This window comes from Hylobates moloch, unplaced genomic scaffold (genome assembly GCF_009828535.3).
Source record: "Hylobates moloch isolate HMO894 unplaced genomic scaffold, HMol_V3 SCAFFOLD_11, whole genome shotgun sequence".
NCBI classification, from domain to species: Eukaryota; Metazoa; Chordata; class Mammalia; order Primates; family Hylobatidae; genus Hylobates; species Hylobates moloch.
The window spans coordinates 72205705-72222495 of NW_026652286.1; the positions used below are offsets into that span (position 1 = coordinate 72205705).

Sequence of the window (16791 nt, forward strand, 5' to 3'; positions counted from 1 at the left end):
TGTATTCACAGGTTTAGATCAGGAGACACACTCATAATTGCTATATTATTATAACATTGATGTGGCCTGGGATACAAACTAATTGCTACAAAAAGCACAACAAAGTGTTAGATTAATGCAGAGGTCAAGAAAAATTTTTTTTTCAAAGGCATGAGACTTAAAATATAGAGCAGAAATAAACTATGAAGAGCTAAAGAAAGTTTAGTCATGGGAAGGAGCATGAACAAAGAAGAAGCATCTTAAGTTTGGAAAGGGGCAAATAATACTGAACTGCTAAAGCAGTCTGAGCTAAGGGGTCGTGTCTGTCTTTCTCACTATTATATCTGCCTATCACAGAAATTTGGTATATGGTAGATGTACAGGTGCTCATTGAGGAATGAATGAAAATCTAGAGTATGTATGGGAAAAATATTAGGTAAGTCTACGAAGGCAAATTCTAACTAATTTAGAATTATCTTGATAAACATCCAAAGCAGTCTGAAGTGTATTCTGTAGCCCAATGACTGCCAGTAATTCTATGTTAAAAAGAAATCATCAGTTTTGCTTTTATGCAAAAACACTACCCATTAATGTGTAGCATTCGGTCAGGATCTCCCTGCCCTCTTAAACCTTTACCCTTCATCTTCTGACAGATGCTGCCCAACCCTTTCTGAAGAATCGTAACAACTCCACACTTGAGAAATAACTCTGGCCTACTCTGGAAGATTTAAGGACACCAGGTTAAAAATGAGCAGTATACTAACTGACTGAATCCTCTGACATGCACAGTGGGCATGCCTGAAACTTCTTGTAGTGTAGAGCTTCCACTGAATTTTAATATATTAATATTCACTGTATTTTGTGTTATGAAGATTTTCTATGTTCTAACACATGATCTCCTTGAAATGCAGTACATCTCTTGTTTATACTTCTCTCTTAGCAGCTAGTATGGTGGTTGATACTCTTTATGATTAATAAATGTTTATTAAAGGGTGTCAGTTGGATGTTCCAGAAATCAGGACTCTTAGACTGAGTAAGAAATGCCAAGAGAGAGTTAACAACTGGAGGGCCAAAGAGGAGATGTAGTATAGTTGAATAGGAAAGGTATTGGACCGACATGCAGCTCTGACACCTGTGAAAAGAAAAGGAGGAAGATACAAGATTGCTCAGGGAAATCCTCAAATCATGTTTTGATGTGATGAATTCTAGGTCAAGGTTTCTCAGCCTCAGCACTATTGAAATTTTGGGCTCAGCCAGGTGCAGTGAATCACACCTGTAATCCCAACACTATGGGAAGCCAAGGCAAAAGAATGGCTTGAGCCCAGGAGTTTGAGGCTAGGCTGGGCAACAAAGTAAAATCTCATCTCTACGGAAAATAAAAAAATTGGCTACGTAGGATGGCATGTGCCTGTAGTCCTAGCTACTCCGGAGACTGAGGTTATGGGAGAGCTTGAACCTAGGAGATCGGGGCTGCAGGGCTACAGTGAGGTGTGATCATGCCATTGCACTCTGGTTTTGGTGACAGAGGGAGATCTTGTCTCAAAGAAAAGAAAAAAAGAAAAGAAAGAAATTTGGGGATAAATATTTTCAATAATTTACTTTCCAAATTTATCTATCTCTTTGTTTTTAATTGTCATATAATAATTGTACGTATTTATGGGATATAATGTATTGTTTCAATACATTAATACATTGTGTAATGATGAAAGCAGGGTAATTAACATATCTATCACCTCAAACATTTATAATTTCTTTGTAGTAAGAACATTCCAACTCCTCTCTTCTAGCAATTTATTGTTGACTATAGTCACCCTATCATGTGATAGGACACTGTAACTTTTTCTTCATTTAAATTTGTGACTTTGTACCCACTAACCAACCTCTTCCCATGCCTCCTCCCCTGTACCCTCCCAAGTCTCGTAACCACTGTTCTATTCACTACTTCTATGATTTCAACTTTTAAAAATTCCACATATGAATGAGAACATATGGTATTTGTCTTTCTATGTCTGGCTTATTTCACTGAAGATAACGTCTCCATTGAGGAAGGCTGAATATTACTAGGTTGTTCCAAAATAATTGTGGGTTTTGACATTACTTTCAATGTCAAAACTGCATTTACTTTTCCACCAACTTAACACAATGTTTATTAGTATCCTTGGCCCCTACTACTAGATGCCAGTAGTATACCAATGACAACAACAAACAAATCTCCAAATATTGCTAAATGTTCCCTGGAGGGCAAAAATCACCTCTGATGGAAATCAGTAGCCTGGGCCACCCCTATGTGTACATCCGGAGCCAAGATTGCCCATTAGAGGCATCTCTCATTAGGCAGAAATGGACAGGTCCTTGTACCACCACCATGTTCAGTCAGTGGTTGGAGCTGCTGGGAAATCACATGGTCCAAGCTAAGACACAGAGGTGGATCCTGGAGTTGCCAACAACTGGAAGCTGACAGCTCACTGCTCCCTTTGCAGCTGAACTGAAAGTTTTTCCTTGGAAGGAAATTAGAGCAAGGTATCTTCAAGTCTGCCTCATAAAGGCCATAGGTCCTCCTTTTCAGTTGAAGGCCTCGTGTTGTGCCTTGTATGGTATGCCTTATTTGGCCACCTCTATTAAATTTATCCTGGATATATAATCTGTGCTCTGTTATATATATTCCTGGAATAGAATTCTTTCTGCCTGAAGTGTCTGCAACTTTAGCTATTCCCTTTCCTGGGTGATAAAAATCTCAGTTTGACTCTACAGAATCATATTTCTCTGCATTCAAACCTTGAAATATAAAGCTTTTAGACCTCAGAAATGAAGTGATTTCTGCAAATGAACAATAGCACAAGAATAGCTAAATATAGTCCAAATTCATTTTATACAGCATCTTATATTTGGGTCACTGCCCAATTGACTGTGGTCACCTATTTCTTTTACTTTCTGCTTTTATTATACATTTCTGGAAAATATTCAAGGTATCTGTCAAGTGGATCTTTCTGGTGGGTGGCTTTGCTGACCATCACATTTACTTGCACTTCTGATATCAAATTCAGTTAGGCTGTAACTCTGCTAGAGTTACTTTCTTAATCTGGTCTGACATTTCTCAGAGCATCTCAAAGATTGTGTGAGCCAATCACAATGGTCTAAAAATATCAAGGCACAATGAACCTAGATAAACAATACATAGTTATTGTTGCTTTATTAGATAGAATAGAAATTAGGCCGGGTGTGGTGGCTCATGCCTGTAATCCCAGCACTTTGGGAGGCTGAGGTGGGTGGATCACCTGAGGTCAGGAGTTCAAGACCAGCCTGGCCAACATGGTGAAACCCCATCTCTACTGAAACTACAAAAATTAGCTGTGCATGGTGGCACATGCCTGTAATTCCAGCTACTCAGGAGGCTGCTGAGGCAGGAGAATCGCTTGAACTCAGGAATCGGAGGTTGCGGTGAGCTGAGATTGTGCCATTGCACTCCAGCTTGGGTAACAGGAAGAATCTGTCTCCAAAAAAAAAGAAAAAAGAAAGAAATAAAGTAGGGGTAATATTACCTTCTAAACTTTTCTGAATATAGGGACATGGTGTTAAACTATTCTTGTGTTGCTGCTAAGAATACCTGAAGTTGCATAATTCATAAAGAAAGGGGTTTAATTGGCTCACAGTTATGCAGGCTGTATAAGCGTGGCACTGGCATCTGCTTGGTTTCTAGGGAGGCCTCAGGAAGCCTTTACTATGGTGGAAGGTGAAGCAGGACCAAGAGGATCTTGTGAAAACTCACTCACTATTGCAAGGATAGCACTGAGAAGATGGGGCTGAACCGTTCATGAAATATCTACCCCCAAGATCCAATCACCTCCCACTAGGCCCAACTTCCAACCCTGGGAATTACAACTCAACATGAGATTTAGAGGATACAACATCAAACTGTATTAGGCATATTCTGAGATCAGCAGCTATTAAAAGACATATTTAAACTCATGTAAACTAAATGTGCTATTTATACTATGTAGAATTACTGCTTCAGATTATTTAGGTACTATGCTGAGAACATAATGAAATTATTATCTGCTTGAAGAACTGAGTTAGGGATTGAAAAATCCAATGGCTTTCTTACTGAGTAATTATTTTAAATGCTTGTTTCTGAAATAAACAGTGTTAAGAATTTTTAAAGCCATTTAACTAACAGAAACAATGTGGAGAAATTATAGTGACTCTACTGAAACTTTTTTTTTTATCTGTGAGGTTTCAAAAGACTTAATGAAATCAGGTAACTAGTTCCTAGGAGTCTGCAAAGGCTGGTGCTACCTGGACACAGAATAAAAAAGCTAAAATAGAGAGAGGCTGTTTATTAGGGACTAGGCTTTGCCCAGAATTCAGATTTCCTTACTTTCCTTACTAGTTCGTATCTACTTGATCACAATGCTTCTCAGTCATTATTGTGTGGGGGAAAAATCAATAGTAGCCATTTGGGTTAAAGTTTGAGATACAAAAACATCCACTGCATATCCCTGTAGTATCTCTTTTTCATTCATTGAGATTTCTTTGTAATTCCTTTGCCAACAACATAGAAGACCACACTTACAGATTCTTGTCACATTGTGAGTAAAATTCCACCAGGGGATCTGCCTAATATTTTATAACAATAGTATATATTTTTACAGAATATGTTCCTAAGTTTGTTGTTTGTTTGGCTTATTTTTTATCAGACATTTGCCTTGTCTTTAGAGAATATGAATATTTCAGGTAAAAAGGTTTACTGTGGAAATGAAGAACAAAAATGTATATGACTCCTAAGGGTATTTCTATTTGCTGTTTCAAACATTGCCTTGGAATTATTTACAATTCCCAGTTTAACTATGTGCCTATAACAAGACATTGTTTAAATGCAATTTAGCCCTGTGGTTTCAACTGCCAGATGAAGATAATGATTCAAAATGCCAATTTTTCCAAGGAGATGTGGGTTAAATTTTAAGTAAATCATTAAAAGCCCAATTTAGCCAACAATAACCAAGCATAATTACTCTTACTTAACTGCCTTCCAAAGATCCTTATTTTCATATTTAATCAAATTAAAAGAGAATTTAAATAACAGAGTAAATATAGGTTTATTTCTCTTGCTAGAGACCATGGCCCTAAAATCTTATTCATATCACGTTATACAAAGGAAATCTTTAAAACTCAAAATCTTTCAGGTTTCTTCATTGCTCCACTAACTTTTTCAGAAAATAAATTTATCCATGTGGAATATTTATTACCTCTTACTGTTGCGCAGAGTATATATTCTTCAAATTATATACTGCAAACTCTTTAAGACAGAATTTAATCGACTTACTTGTTCATGCAGAACCCTGAACAGGTGTTCTCATATTCTCACTGGTTTGTTTTCCAGCAAGCAGTAACCCAAGTCCCCTTTTCCATAAGTTGCACATTTTGGAATGTGTGAGACCTTCTCCCTGCACGTAGCCAGGGCTCATCTCCTAAGTCATCCCACTCATTATCAGAAGAACTTCTCCTAAAATGGATACAAATCTGTTCTCTTAAATTCTTCAACAACTTGGACTTTGAATAGATTTTCCTATCAGTAGGAAATGAAAAAGTCAGCATGAATACATTATTTAGACCTGTTGACCAGGAATGAGAAGGTGCAGCTCTAATTCTGATGCTGAGTTTGAATTACTGGGGGCATTAGGCAAATCCTATTACTTTATCACATCTGTTTGTCTTCTCTGTAATGATGGAATGTCATTTGATGCTGTGTACTGTCAACGGAAGCATGATAAGATCTATAAATTTGGAAAGATTTCATTTTTCATAAAGGGTTATGTCCTGCAAGGTGGCCATTCTGATGGGCTAGAAAGTGTAGCCTTCCACAAAGACCATTAGTAGGCACTTTGAGGGAGGGGAGGGTGGAACAGGAATTTATACAAACAGGTTGCTTAAAAATACATATTCAAAAGGATACAGGAGGAACTATGAATCCCATTCAGAACCCCAAGCTCATCTGTCAGATATATCAACTTGAAGAATCACAAGATCTATAAATTGAGAGAGGAAACGTTAGTTGTTATAAAGAGTTACAGCCTGTCAAGATGGACACCCTACAGGCTATAACCCTTTATAATAAATAAAGTCTTCTCTTCACATTTGTAGATCTCATGACTCTTCACTTCACAGTACATTAACAAATTGCAAAAAAAAAATAGGTAGTATTGGAAGTTATCAGAGAACTTTTGAAATTTAGTTATGTGATTATTTATTTATGATTGTGTTTTTAATAAAATTCACACTCCTTTCACTGACCTATGGATACTTTGCAGTCTGGTCTTGTATGATCCTCAGGCTTGATCTCCTATCACTTACTCCTGGGCATTACTTTGCACTCATGATGGCCTTTTCTCTGCAGCTTGGACACGCAAAGCCCATTCTTACGTTAAGATCTTTGCACTGACTCTTAATTAAGCGACTTATTTCATTTTTGGCAAAGCTAGATATTTTGAAGTAAGAAATGTTATAAGGAAGACTGTGAGTGTGAGTCTTTCATGAAAGATACACAACACAAATTAGGTTTGTGAATGAAAATTATTATTATTATTATTTTTATTTATTTATTTATTTTTGAGACGGAGTTTCGCTCTTGTTGCCCAGGCTGGAGTGCAACGGCACGATCTCGGCTCACCGCAAACTCCGCCCCCTGGGTTCAAGCGATTCTCCTGCCTCAGCCTCGCAAGTAGCTGGGATTACAGTCATGCACCACCACACCTGGCTAATTTTGTATTTTTTTTAGTAGAGACAGGGTTTCTCCATGTCGGTCAGGCTAGTCTCGAACTCCTAACCTCAGGTGATCCACCTGCCTCGGCCTCCCAAGTGCTGGGATTACAGGCGTAAGCCACTGCGCCCGGCCGAAAATTATTTTCATTAGCTGAGCTATAAATGTTTGAAGTGGAGCAGTGGAAGGTATGTGGGCAGACAAATCATTTGAGACAGACTATAAGGAGCCTGCAATGCCAGACTAAAAATTTAGGTTTCTGTTTTATAGGAAATGTAGAAAGTTGCCTTACACGCTAAACTCTATGTAAAATAGTTTTTAATACATAATTTCAGGTGTGTGTCTGTTTTATTACCAAACAGCAGGAGGTTGTAAAGATTTAAGATGGATATGAATTCATTTTCAGAATAATTTATTTTCCAGCAGTTACCTTAGAAAATTTAACCGATATTTTACAAAAATCTAAAGTTAATTGCATTATCCTCCTTCTGAGTAATATAAGTTGAATATTTAACTTCGGCCACTTTCTCTTAATTTATATGCTACTATCTTCCATTATCTTAACTTGATATTTGTCTTACTTTTTACACTAAAGGATATGATTATTATTGATTTTTAAAGACAATCACCACATTTTTGGCTCATTATTCTTTCAGATAGTTCAGTGTGTTGGTTAAAGACATGGCTTCTGGAGTTAGACTGTCTAGATATTAATATGCAATTTACTTAGTAGCTGTGCAACTTTAGAAAATTTGCTTAACCTTTCTGTGCCCCAGCTTCCTTATCTGTAAAATGGAAATAATATATTTACCCATATGGTTCTTTTTGTAAAATGAATTCCTCTAGAAAAGCCCTTAGAATAGTACCTGGCACGTAATAACAATTATATGTGTTATCTATTGTTATTTTTCCCTTCATGAATTTTATAGCTTACTTCTGCAATTACTATTTTTCCTTTTGTCTGATAAATATTATTATTTTTCTCTGTAAGAATTTATTTTAGGAAAACTCAGTTTTTGATTTAATAGAAAGAGGTATTTCTCTCCTGTCCTTTACATACATTTTCACTGGGTCTAGAATAGTACGTTGCTAAAAACTTTAGACAAGTTAAATTTCACAGTTTATTTAGGCAAATAATGATTCATAAATCAGGCAGCACTCAAAATTGAAAGAGGTCCAGAGAGTTCTTCTCTATTGGTCTGAGCAGTGAGAATTTGTAGGCCGAACACAAAAGCAAAGTTGAAAAATTATCTCATTGGCTACAGCTAGGTGTTTGCCTTATTTGGACCTGAGCTGACTGGAGGTCCGTAATTGTATAGCCAATCGCTGGTTGACTGTTTGTGATTGGCTGAGACTTATTTTTCTTAAGTCAGTTACAGGGAAGGTTTCCAAGTTAAGTTTCAGTTTGCTTATCTAAGTGCTTGAATTAGGGAGACATCCTCAGGCTAATGGATTCCTTATTTGCTTTAGCAATAAAGTACATTATTCTCATTTGTTTGTATCTCACAGTACATTATTTTAATTTTTTGAATCTCATTCTTGCTATCAGAAAGTCAAATGCGAGTCTGATTTTCCTACTTTTATAGTTACTTTCTTTTTCTTGCTGGCTGTTTTTTGGTTTTGGTATTTTCCATTTTCAATATGATGTGCACAGGTATTTCTTCTTTTTGGATTTCTCTGGTCTTTAAGAATCTTAAAATTAGTAAATTTTATCAATTCTGGAAAATATTAGCAATTATCTATCTTTTCACATATTGCCTCATCCCATTTTCTTTCTCATTCAAAAAATCTGATTAGACATATTAAGACCTTTTCACTATGGTTGTGTTTCTTTCTTCCATAGCTTCCAGCTATTGCCTTTCTGGGCTACTTTTTAGATCATTTTTTTATTCCTGTTTCCTCTTTCTCATGGTGTCAATTCCTTTATTTTTTTTATAACACATGTAATCTGCCTGAAAAGTCAAATATCTGAAGTCTTTGCTGGTATGATTCTTACATTTATCATTTCTGTTGGCACTAACTTACAGTGATTTGTTTTCCTGTACGTTACATAACTCTTGACTGAATTTTTCACTATTGAGATTTTCTTTATTCCTTCTATTTATTCCCATAGTTTAGACCTGAAAATTCTATTTTACTCTTTTATGAATGGAGTCTCTCTCTAGAGAGATATCCCTTTGGGATCTTAGACATACGGATTCTCCTATTTGATTACCCACCTTTGTGGGCCCTAGGCTTTGGTTTTGGTCCCCCACTTCCAAAGCAGCCATATACATAAGTCTGAAATACATTGGGAATTGCAAAGTCACTTAATAGTAAAGTTTTCTTTGGTTCCCAGCTTACCACTCTTATTTAGCTTTCACATCTAGTAAGTTTTTCTCTTCCTAAATAGTTCATTGAGGAATTCAAGAATATTTTATAAAATTTTCTGTATTACTTTAAGAAGGACATACTCCTTCTTAGTCATGATGTCCAGTTCCCAAATTGTCAGAAAGGAAATCTACTGCCACTCAGCCATGAAATGGTATACAGCATCCCAACACAACACAAGGCCTGTCAGAATTTATGTGGAGTCGTGAGCCATAGTTGTGTCTTTACCTTGTTCTAATATCAGTCACTAGGTGGTAGGAATCACAAACTATTTCTGGCATCAGATTCTAGGTAGTTATCTTTTGTTCTTTCTGATTCCAGTCTCCATTAGTTATACTTTTGAGTAGTAAATAATCTTGAACCATACTTTTTCTACTCTTATATTTTAAATAAAATTACAAAGTTGACTTGAAGTCTCAGAAAACTAGTGTGGCTCCTTTTAAAATTTTTGCTAGACCCTATTCCACACAGGTTTTGTTGAGGCTTAAAAAATGTTTATATTTAAAAGAGTAAGAAAAGCTGATCTTCACTATGCCTCACTGTATTTAACACACTATAGAAAATCATGTTGAAGAATGCCTCCAAAACACGTGAACACTGTGAGCTCAGTCTGCTCACTACATCTCATAGCACTTTGTCCAGGACACAAAACTGTCATTTGCTTTTCTAAGATAAACAATATCATAACTCAGTCTGGTTAAATTTGAAAGCCAAAATATTTTTTTGCTGCTTGGTCCTCAAAGGATATATGACAGCAAGCAATAAGAAGACACATCCTTCTTTATTCCTGCTATAACTTTGGCCACATTTTATTATCTATTTTTTCTCCCCAGGTGCATTGAGCTAGATAACTTCAAGGATATTTTGAAAGCAATTCACCTCAAAAACTTATTTTATGTTCCTTTTCTATGAGCCCTATTCCAAACTTATTCAGCCTTTCAAGGGTACTTCCAAGCAAAATGTCACAAGCTTCAGTCTTAGCAAAGAGTCATGGTTGAGATGGAGAATAAGGTCCACAGAAAAAGAGATATTTCTTCATTTTATTCCTCTCACCAAAATTTACATACAAGGCCCTCACATTGAGGCCTTATCACATGCAAGTGGGAGTAGAAGCACTTTTACTCAACCTCTACTATTGTATTTCCCAGAATAACTAACATCCATCATTACCTTAATAAATGAAAATAACTCAGAATATAGATGATATTAACAGGTAAGTAGGCTAATTGCTTGTTTATTCACTGCCACTTTGTCAGTCACATGTTTACCGAGATTCAGTTGTGTTTGTTCCACGTCCAGTTATATAAGTTGTCCATGTTATTGTAATTATGTAAGTTAAATAAGCATTTTGGAAATCACAGATACATGTGAGAGTACCAAGAGTAAGAGCATTTGGCAAAAAGTTTGTTTAAGGCTAAAGCCCTAAACTTTGTAAGATAGTCACTTAAAAATGCTATAATATATGTATGAGATAACTGCATAAAATAATGAAAGCCTCCAAGAATCCTGCCATCGGATCACTTCATATGTTTTTAGGCCACTTTAAATAAATTAAAAGTTGTATATGATGCAACACAAGCACTATTTATACACTACAGTTTCCTGTGATGCCGAGTCAAAAGAAATCATTTTTTCCACCAGAATCTTTATAATCGTAAAAAGACGTCACTACTATATAATAATTGGCATATATATTCTATATATTAAGAATACAGTATTAAATATTAGATGACAAACATTTAAGGCATATGTGAATTAAGTGTTTTTAAAGGGTTTTTTAGTAACTCAGTACCAGTCCCAATTGTGTCAGAGTAAAGGTGGTCTAGTCTCTCACAGGGATTGCTCTGGAATCTTGTAAGACATGATGGAGCTGAAGGGTTAACATTATTTACTAACTCTGTGACCTGGGGCAAATTAACTTCATCAATAAGAGATGTCCTAGAGATTGTGTAGGTAAAGTGCTTAACACAATGCTTGTAATTTATCTAATAAATGGTAGTTGTTATTAGCATAGTCAAGTATCCCTTGATGACTGAGCTACATTCTGAGAAATATCTTCTTAGGTGATATAATCCTTGTGTGAACATTGTAGAGTTTATTTACACAAACCTAGATGGTACAGCTTGCTACAGATCTAGGCTATAATATAGTCTATTGCTTCTAGGCTACAGACCTGTACAGGATGTTACTGTACTGAATAATGTAGGCAATTATAACACAGTAAGTATTTGTGTATCTAAACATGAAAAGTACAGTAAAATATAATTATCTTATGGGAACATCATCATATATGCATCTCAGCATTGACTGAAATGTCATTATATAGCAAATGACTGCAGTATGAAACTCTAAGAAACACTGAGTTTTTTCTTTTTTTTTTGAGTCAGAGTCTCACTCCATCACCCAGGCTGGAGTGCAGTGGCACAATCTAGGCTCACTGCAACCTCTGCCTCCCTGGTTCAAGTGATTCTCATGTCTCAGCCTCTCAAGTAACTGGTATTATAGGCAAGTGCCACCAGGCCCAGCTAATTTTTGTATTTTTAGTAGAGACAAGGTTTCACCATGTTGGCCAGGCTGGTCTCAAACTCCTGACCTCAAGTGATCTGCCTGCCTCAGCCTCCCAAAATGCTGGGATTACAGTCATGAGCTACGCACCTGGACAGTTTTTTTTGTTTGTATTATATTTTGCCAAATAATTTATTTCCTAGAGACTTCAGTTTATTCAATAATTATTATCTAAAAAGAATTAATTGAATACTTACTATGGTGGTCACTGTTCTAGACGCTGGTTCTGTAAAGATAAACAAGACAAAAATCCTTGCTTCCATGGATATGACATTCTAGTAGGAGAAAAAGATAATTAAGATGTAAATAGACTAACCTCAGGCACTGATAATTGCTAAGAATAAAAATAAGGTAGGGCAAATGTAAGAAAAATCAGTGACAGGGCTGACAGGGGGGAGCTTGCTATTTTAAGGACAGTAACCAAGAAAGACTTCTAGAAAGAACAGTCTGCAATGTTTTAAAACTCTAAGGTATGGAAAGAACTGATGTTGGAGAGGTCTAGGCAGAGGACACAGTATGTGCTTGGCATGCTTGAGGACCAGCAAGAAAGTCAGTGTTGTGGGAATGGAGTGAGTCTAAAAAGTTAGGAGATGAAGTTAAAAAGTTAGACAGGGACTGGATTGCATATGGCCGTGGGCAAAACTGTATAGAATTGGTGGAACCAGCAGTCTGTAATAGATATTTCTCTCTTTCACTGGTTCTCTCCCTCTTAATTTGCAGATGTATGCACTATTAACAACTTGCATTTTTAAAAGACTAACTTGTAACCAAGTGGAAATATACTATTACTACTTGACTTATTTCGTAGACATATATTCAGTCCTATTAAGGTGTAATGCTTTAAAGTATTTGTACATGCAGTCAACCTCACAATGCATTTATTCTTTGTAATCTATGACTGAATCCGAACACTATGATCTACTTATTGTACTTTACTTGCAAATATTTGCAATAGTTCAGAGGAAAATGCAAAGAAATGGGATGTCATTTCATACATTATTCTTTGAATGTAATGGTTGACAAAAAGTACATATTCTGAGAATTGAAATAAATTATTTTAAAAATGTGAGATTAGACAAATTCCAATAGTAGTTTCCAAATTCCTGTTTGTGGCTTTTTAATCTCACAATGCACAGCAGTTTAATGTACAACTGGTACATTAAACTGGTAGCCGAAAAGGCATTTCCAAATACACGTCCTTCTCTTTGCTTTGGTAACCTTTATTCATTGATTATAACTTAACCTTCCATCTAGTAGGAAGCTAATATATGTGTAATTAATAATATTGTCATTACTTTGATGCAGGGATTTTATTAAAGTCATTGGATAACTATGTTTTCAAAAGAAATGTGTAAAAACTTTATATATTTCAGAATCTTAAATGGTATTTCATTTACTTTTTATTTTACTCAGAAGAGTTATTTTACTTAGCTTAATGTCCTTCAGTATTATGTATTTGAAAATAACCAAGAGAGTAAATTTCAGATGTCTCATCATAAAAAAATGATATGTAAGTGAAGTGATGGATATCTTAATTAGCTTGAGTTAATTATACCATATTTTATATATGTATCAAAGCATTACGTTGTACTACATAAATGTACACAGCTACAATTTGTCAATAGAAAAAGCACAAACTAATAATCCCAATACTAGAAAGAGACGGAAAGGGAGAAAAAGAGAAAGAGAATAAGGGAGGAGAGCAAAAATAAAAAATAATGTAATTATGTGTCTTAAAAAGAATGACTTTTTAAGAAATATTATGTTGTGTGCATTTAAGAAATATTATTTTGTTTATGCCCTAAGGACCAAGCACTGGTGCTTGAAAATGAATACATACACACACACACACACACACACACACACACACACTTCTTCTTTTACAGGAGACTTTAACATAAGTTATTTTAGAAATCAAATTCAGTGTACCATTTATATTTGAGAGTAGGAAAAATGTGCCTCGAGTTTATACTTAAAGATTATTTCATAACGTCCTACATGCCATCTTACGAAAAGTGCTTCACCTGCATTCCCACTAAAATCTCACCTTCTATCCTCTGGTCGCAGGTTGTCCCTTTACTCTGTTAATTTCTTCAGAGTACGTATCACTGTTTGGTACTGACTTATTTATCCATGTGTTCCTTGTCAGTCTTTCCACACTGTTCCACTCAAAAATAAGTTCTTTGTCTGAGACCAGTAACTCCTTGAAATTTTACTGAAGATCCTTCGCTACTGTGTCCAGTTTCTCCTGCTATCTTCATGAGTCAATTCTCCTTTTGATGGCTCTCAACCTGTGTATGTGTGTGCACATGAATATCTGTGGGTTTTCCCTTTGACGGTCCCAGAAACAGCCCTTAAGGGTTGTAATAACATTTATATTTGTTTATGAGGAATATTTAGAACAACAGAGGACCTTAGGACATTGTAAATAGAGCAAGAAGTACCAGTTTGGGGAGTATGGGAGTGAGCACAAGCTCATCAAAATGAGTTAAGCCAAAACTATATTACCTTCTCAGAATTCACAATTTCAAAAAAGGTCAATTTAATCATGAATTGAAAATATGCTAACTCAACTCTGCAGTTCTCATGAGTCATAATCGTACTTCTGGCAACTTTAATCTCTCCAGTTATTATGTGTGATATGTGGATTTTATTATTTTCCTTTCTGGTAAAAAGCAGTGTATAAATAACCAAGATGCTTTAAATTGTCACAATTAGCTATGAGGTTGTTATTTTGTACTTTGAATTATATGTATGTCTGATATTTACTCATAGAATACAGAAAATGTTGAAAAAATTCTTTTGTTTATGCTTATTATAAATAAATTAACCATTATTGTCTTAACTTTCTTCTCCATTAATGATCCCGAAATATAAAGTTAAAATAGACTACCAAGACTTATATTTAAAATTATAGATAAAATGTAACTAACTTCATTCAGGTAGAGGTACTAACAATAAATTCCTTTCTTTGACATAACTATATTACATTATGATCCAGCTAGGGGAAAAAATACGTGTCTATATTTTTCAGATGTTTCCTAAAATATAGAGATAACCCAGACTTCTAATTTCATAAGGAGGGACCAGGTACCAAGAAGGCAATCATTATTCAAAAATCATTGACATACTTTACAATTATTTCTCAGCTGAACGGCTTTGGGCCAAGATGAACATAGTTGACACGTGAAAATTCTGGAGGTACTTGTGGATTACAGAAATTTCCAATATATATTTGTCAAGTTCTTGCAGAAAGTTTAGTGTCAGAATTTTCTATTCTTTTCATGTTTATTGTATCATTCAGGGAAAAAAAGAACCTAATATATTAATGTGCTATACTGGTTATTGTTATAAAAACGGCATTAGACAAAAACATTAAATATTCATGAAAATCCTTTTTCCCTTAGGTTCCAGCTAGCAAAAGATACTGAAAGAAATGATTCACCAAAGGAGGGAACTATAACACAGTACAGATAATCATAGGAGTTATAAACAAAGGAAGTTGACATTAATAATTAAATGAGAAAATTTTCCTGTGGTGGTTTTGATGAGCTACAGGCACAATGTGTAAAATCACTTGGCCAAGTGATTATTAGTTATGCTCTAGACCAAAGGAGTATATATTAATGTCACTGGTTTCTCTACCCTATTTTTCTAGTCCAATAATTTGTCTAAGGTAATAAATATAGCTATTACACATTCCCTGTGAGGAAAAATTATCCCCATTAGAACCTGATGTTTTTACTATCTGTAAAGGAGTATTCAATGTAGATAAATGTGAAAAGGAGAGTTGATCACATTTCCTAAGTACTTGTGTTGTGTATTACATGAATTCTAACAGAAACTGTATTACTGCTGTCTGGTGCATATTAATCTGACCTTTGCACAAATAGTTATTTATCATGTTATTAGGAGATTTTTGCACTTGTTTGTATTTGTTTGCTTTTTTGTTTGTTTATTTTCTCTGTTTAAGAAAATTGTTATCTATCTCAAACAGGGCACTCTTTAATGAAGAAACACCAGAGCTGTTAAACACATTGAGACACAGAAGATTCTAGTGACCAAGGATGGCTTCCTCTTGGAAACTAATGCTGTTTCTGTCAGTCACCATGTGTCTTTCAGGTAAAAGTCCTGACTAATTAATTATTTGATTTTCTAAGTATCAAAATAACCAAAATATATCAAGGTCTCCACTACAAAATATCCTCAGGTATTAATTTAAATTTATATCAGTATTTATACTTTCCAACAAGAGAAAGGCAGCGACCCTTAAGCCTCTGTTAACATTGCAAAATGCCATATACAATTCACTATAATAAGGTACACTATAAATGTTAATAAAATGAGTATTTACCTCATTGACATTCATTTACAATCTAAACCATCTAGCTTTCAGAAGACTTGGAGATATATATATACATATATCTCCCATACACATATATACATACATATGTGCATATATTTATGCATATAATGTATATGTATATAAATAAATATGATAAATATGTATTTTATAGCAGCTAATTATAAAAGTGTCTCATCACAATGCTAAATTTCACCATATAAAACAGAATCAGGTTAGCTTTATTATATATAACACATTATCTAAAGGCATTTCTAACACAGTGTATTTTTTCTGATTGTCTCACCTTCTCTGACTTTGTTTTAATTAAACTTATTTTTCTATATCTTGACTCTAAAATGAGATATTTTATTCTGAAGAAAAGTTTATAGTAGTAATAATATCATAATGCTAAAAGTTAATATGTCAGAGCTTATTTGCTTTAATTGAAGAATGATTAGAAATTAAATTGTGGTCATAATTTGAGCACTATGCAAGTAACATTTACAGCTTGATTATATTTAAATCAGTACCTATATTGTGGGCTAAATTTAGATAGTATGTATGGTAGGAGAGTCTGAAATAAAATGTAACTGCTGATAATTTTAGATTAAAAGATTGCTTTCATTTTAAACACATTTTAATGTGTTAATTATACTAAATGTATTTTTTAAAGCAGTAAAATATTCATTTTGATACATATGGCCATTCAGTACCCTATGCAAATATTGATATAAATACATGCATGTACCATATATACATATATATGAGGATAATACAC

The 16791-nt window shown here is 34.7% G+C and overlaps 1 protein-coding gene across 1 annotated transcript in view; it reads left to right on the forward strand.

Annotated features, from left to right (window-relative positions):
• The window catches only part of CNTN5 (contactin 5), a 1349686-nt gene that overhangs the window by 528110 nt on the left and 804785 nt on the right, over positions 1 to 16791 (forward strand). The window contains exon 3 of the mRNA XM_032167221.2: positions 15666 to 15790. Within this exon, the coding sequence (XP_032023112.1) occupies positions 15736 to 15790 (55 nt within the window). The 5' untranslated portion in view covers positions 15666 to 15735. The remainder of the gene's footprint in view (positions 1 to 15665; positions 15791 to 16791) is intronic.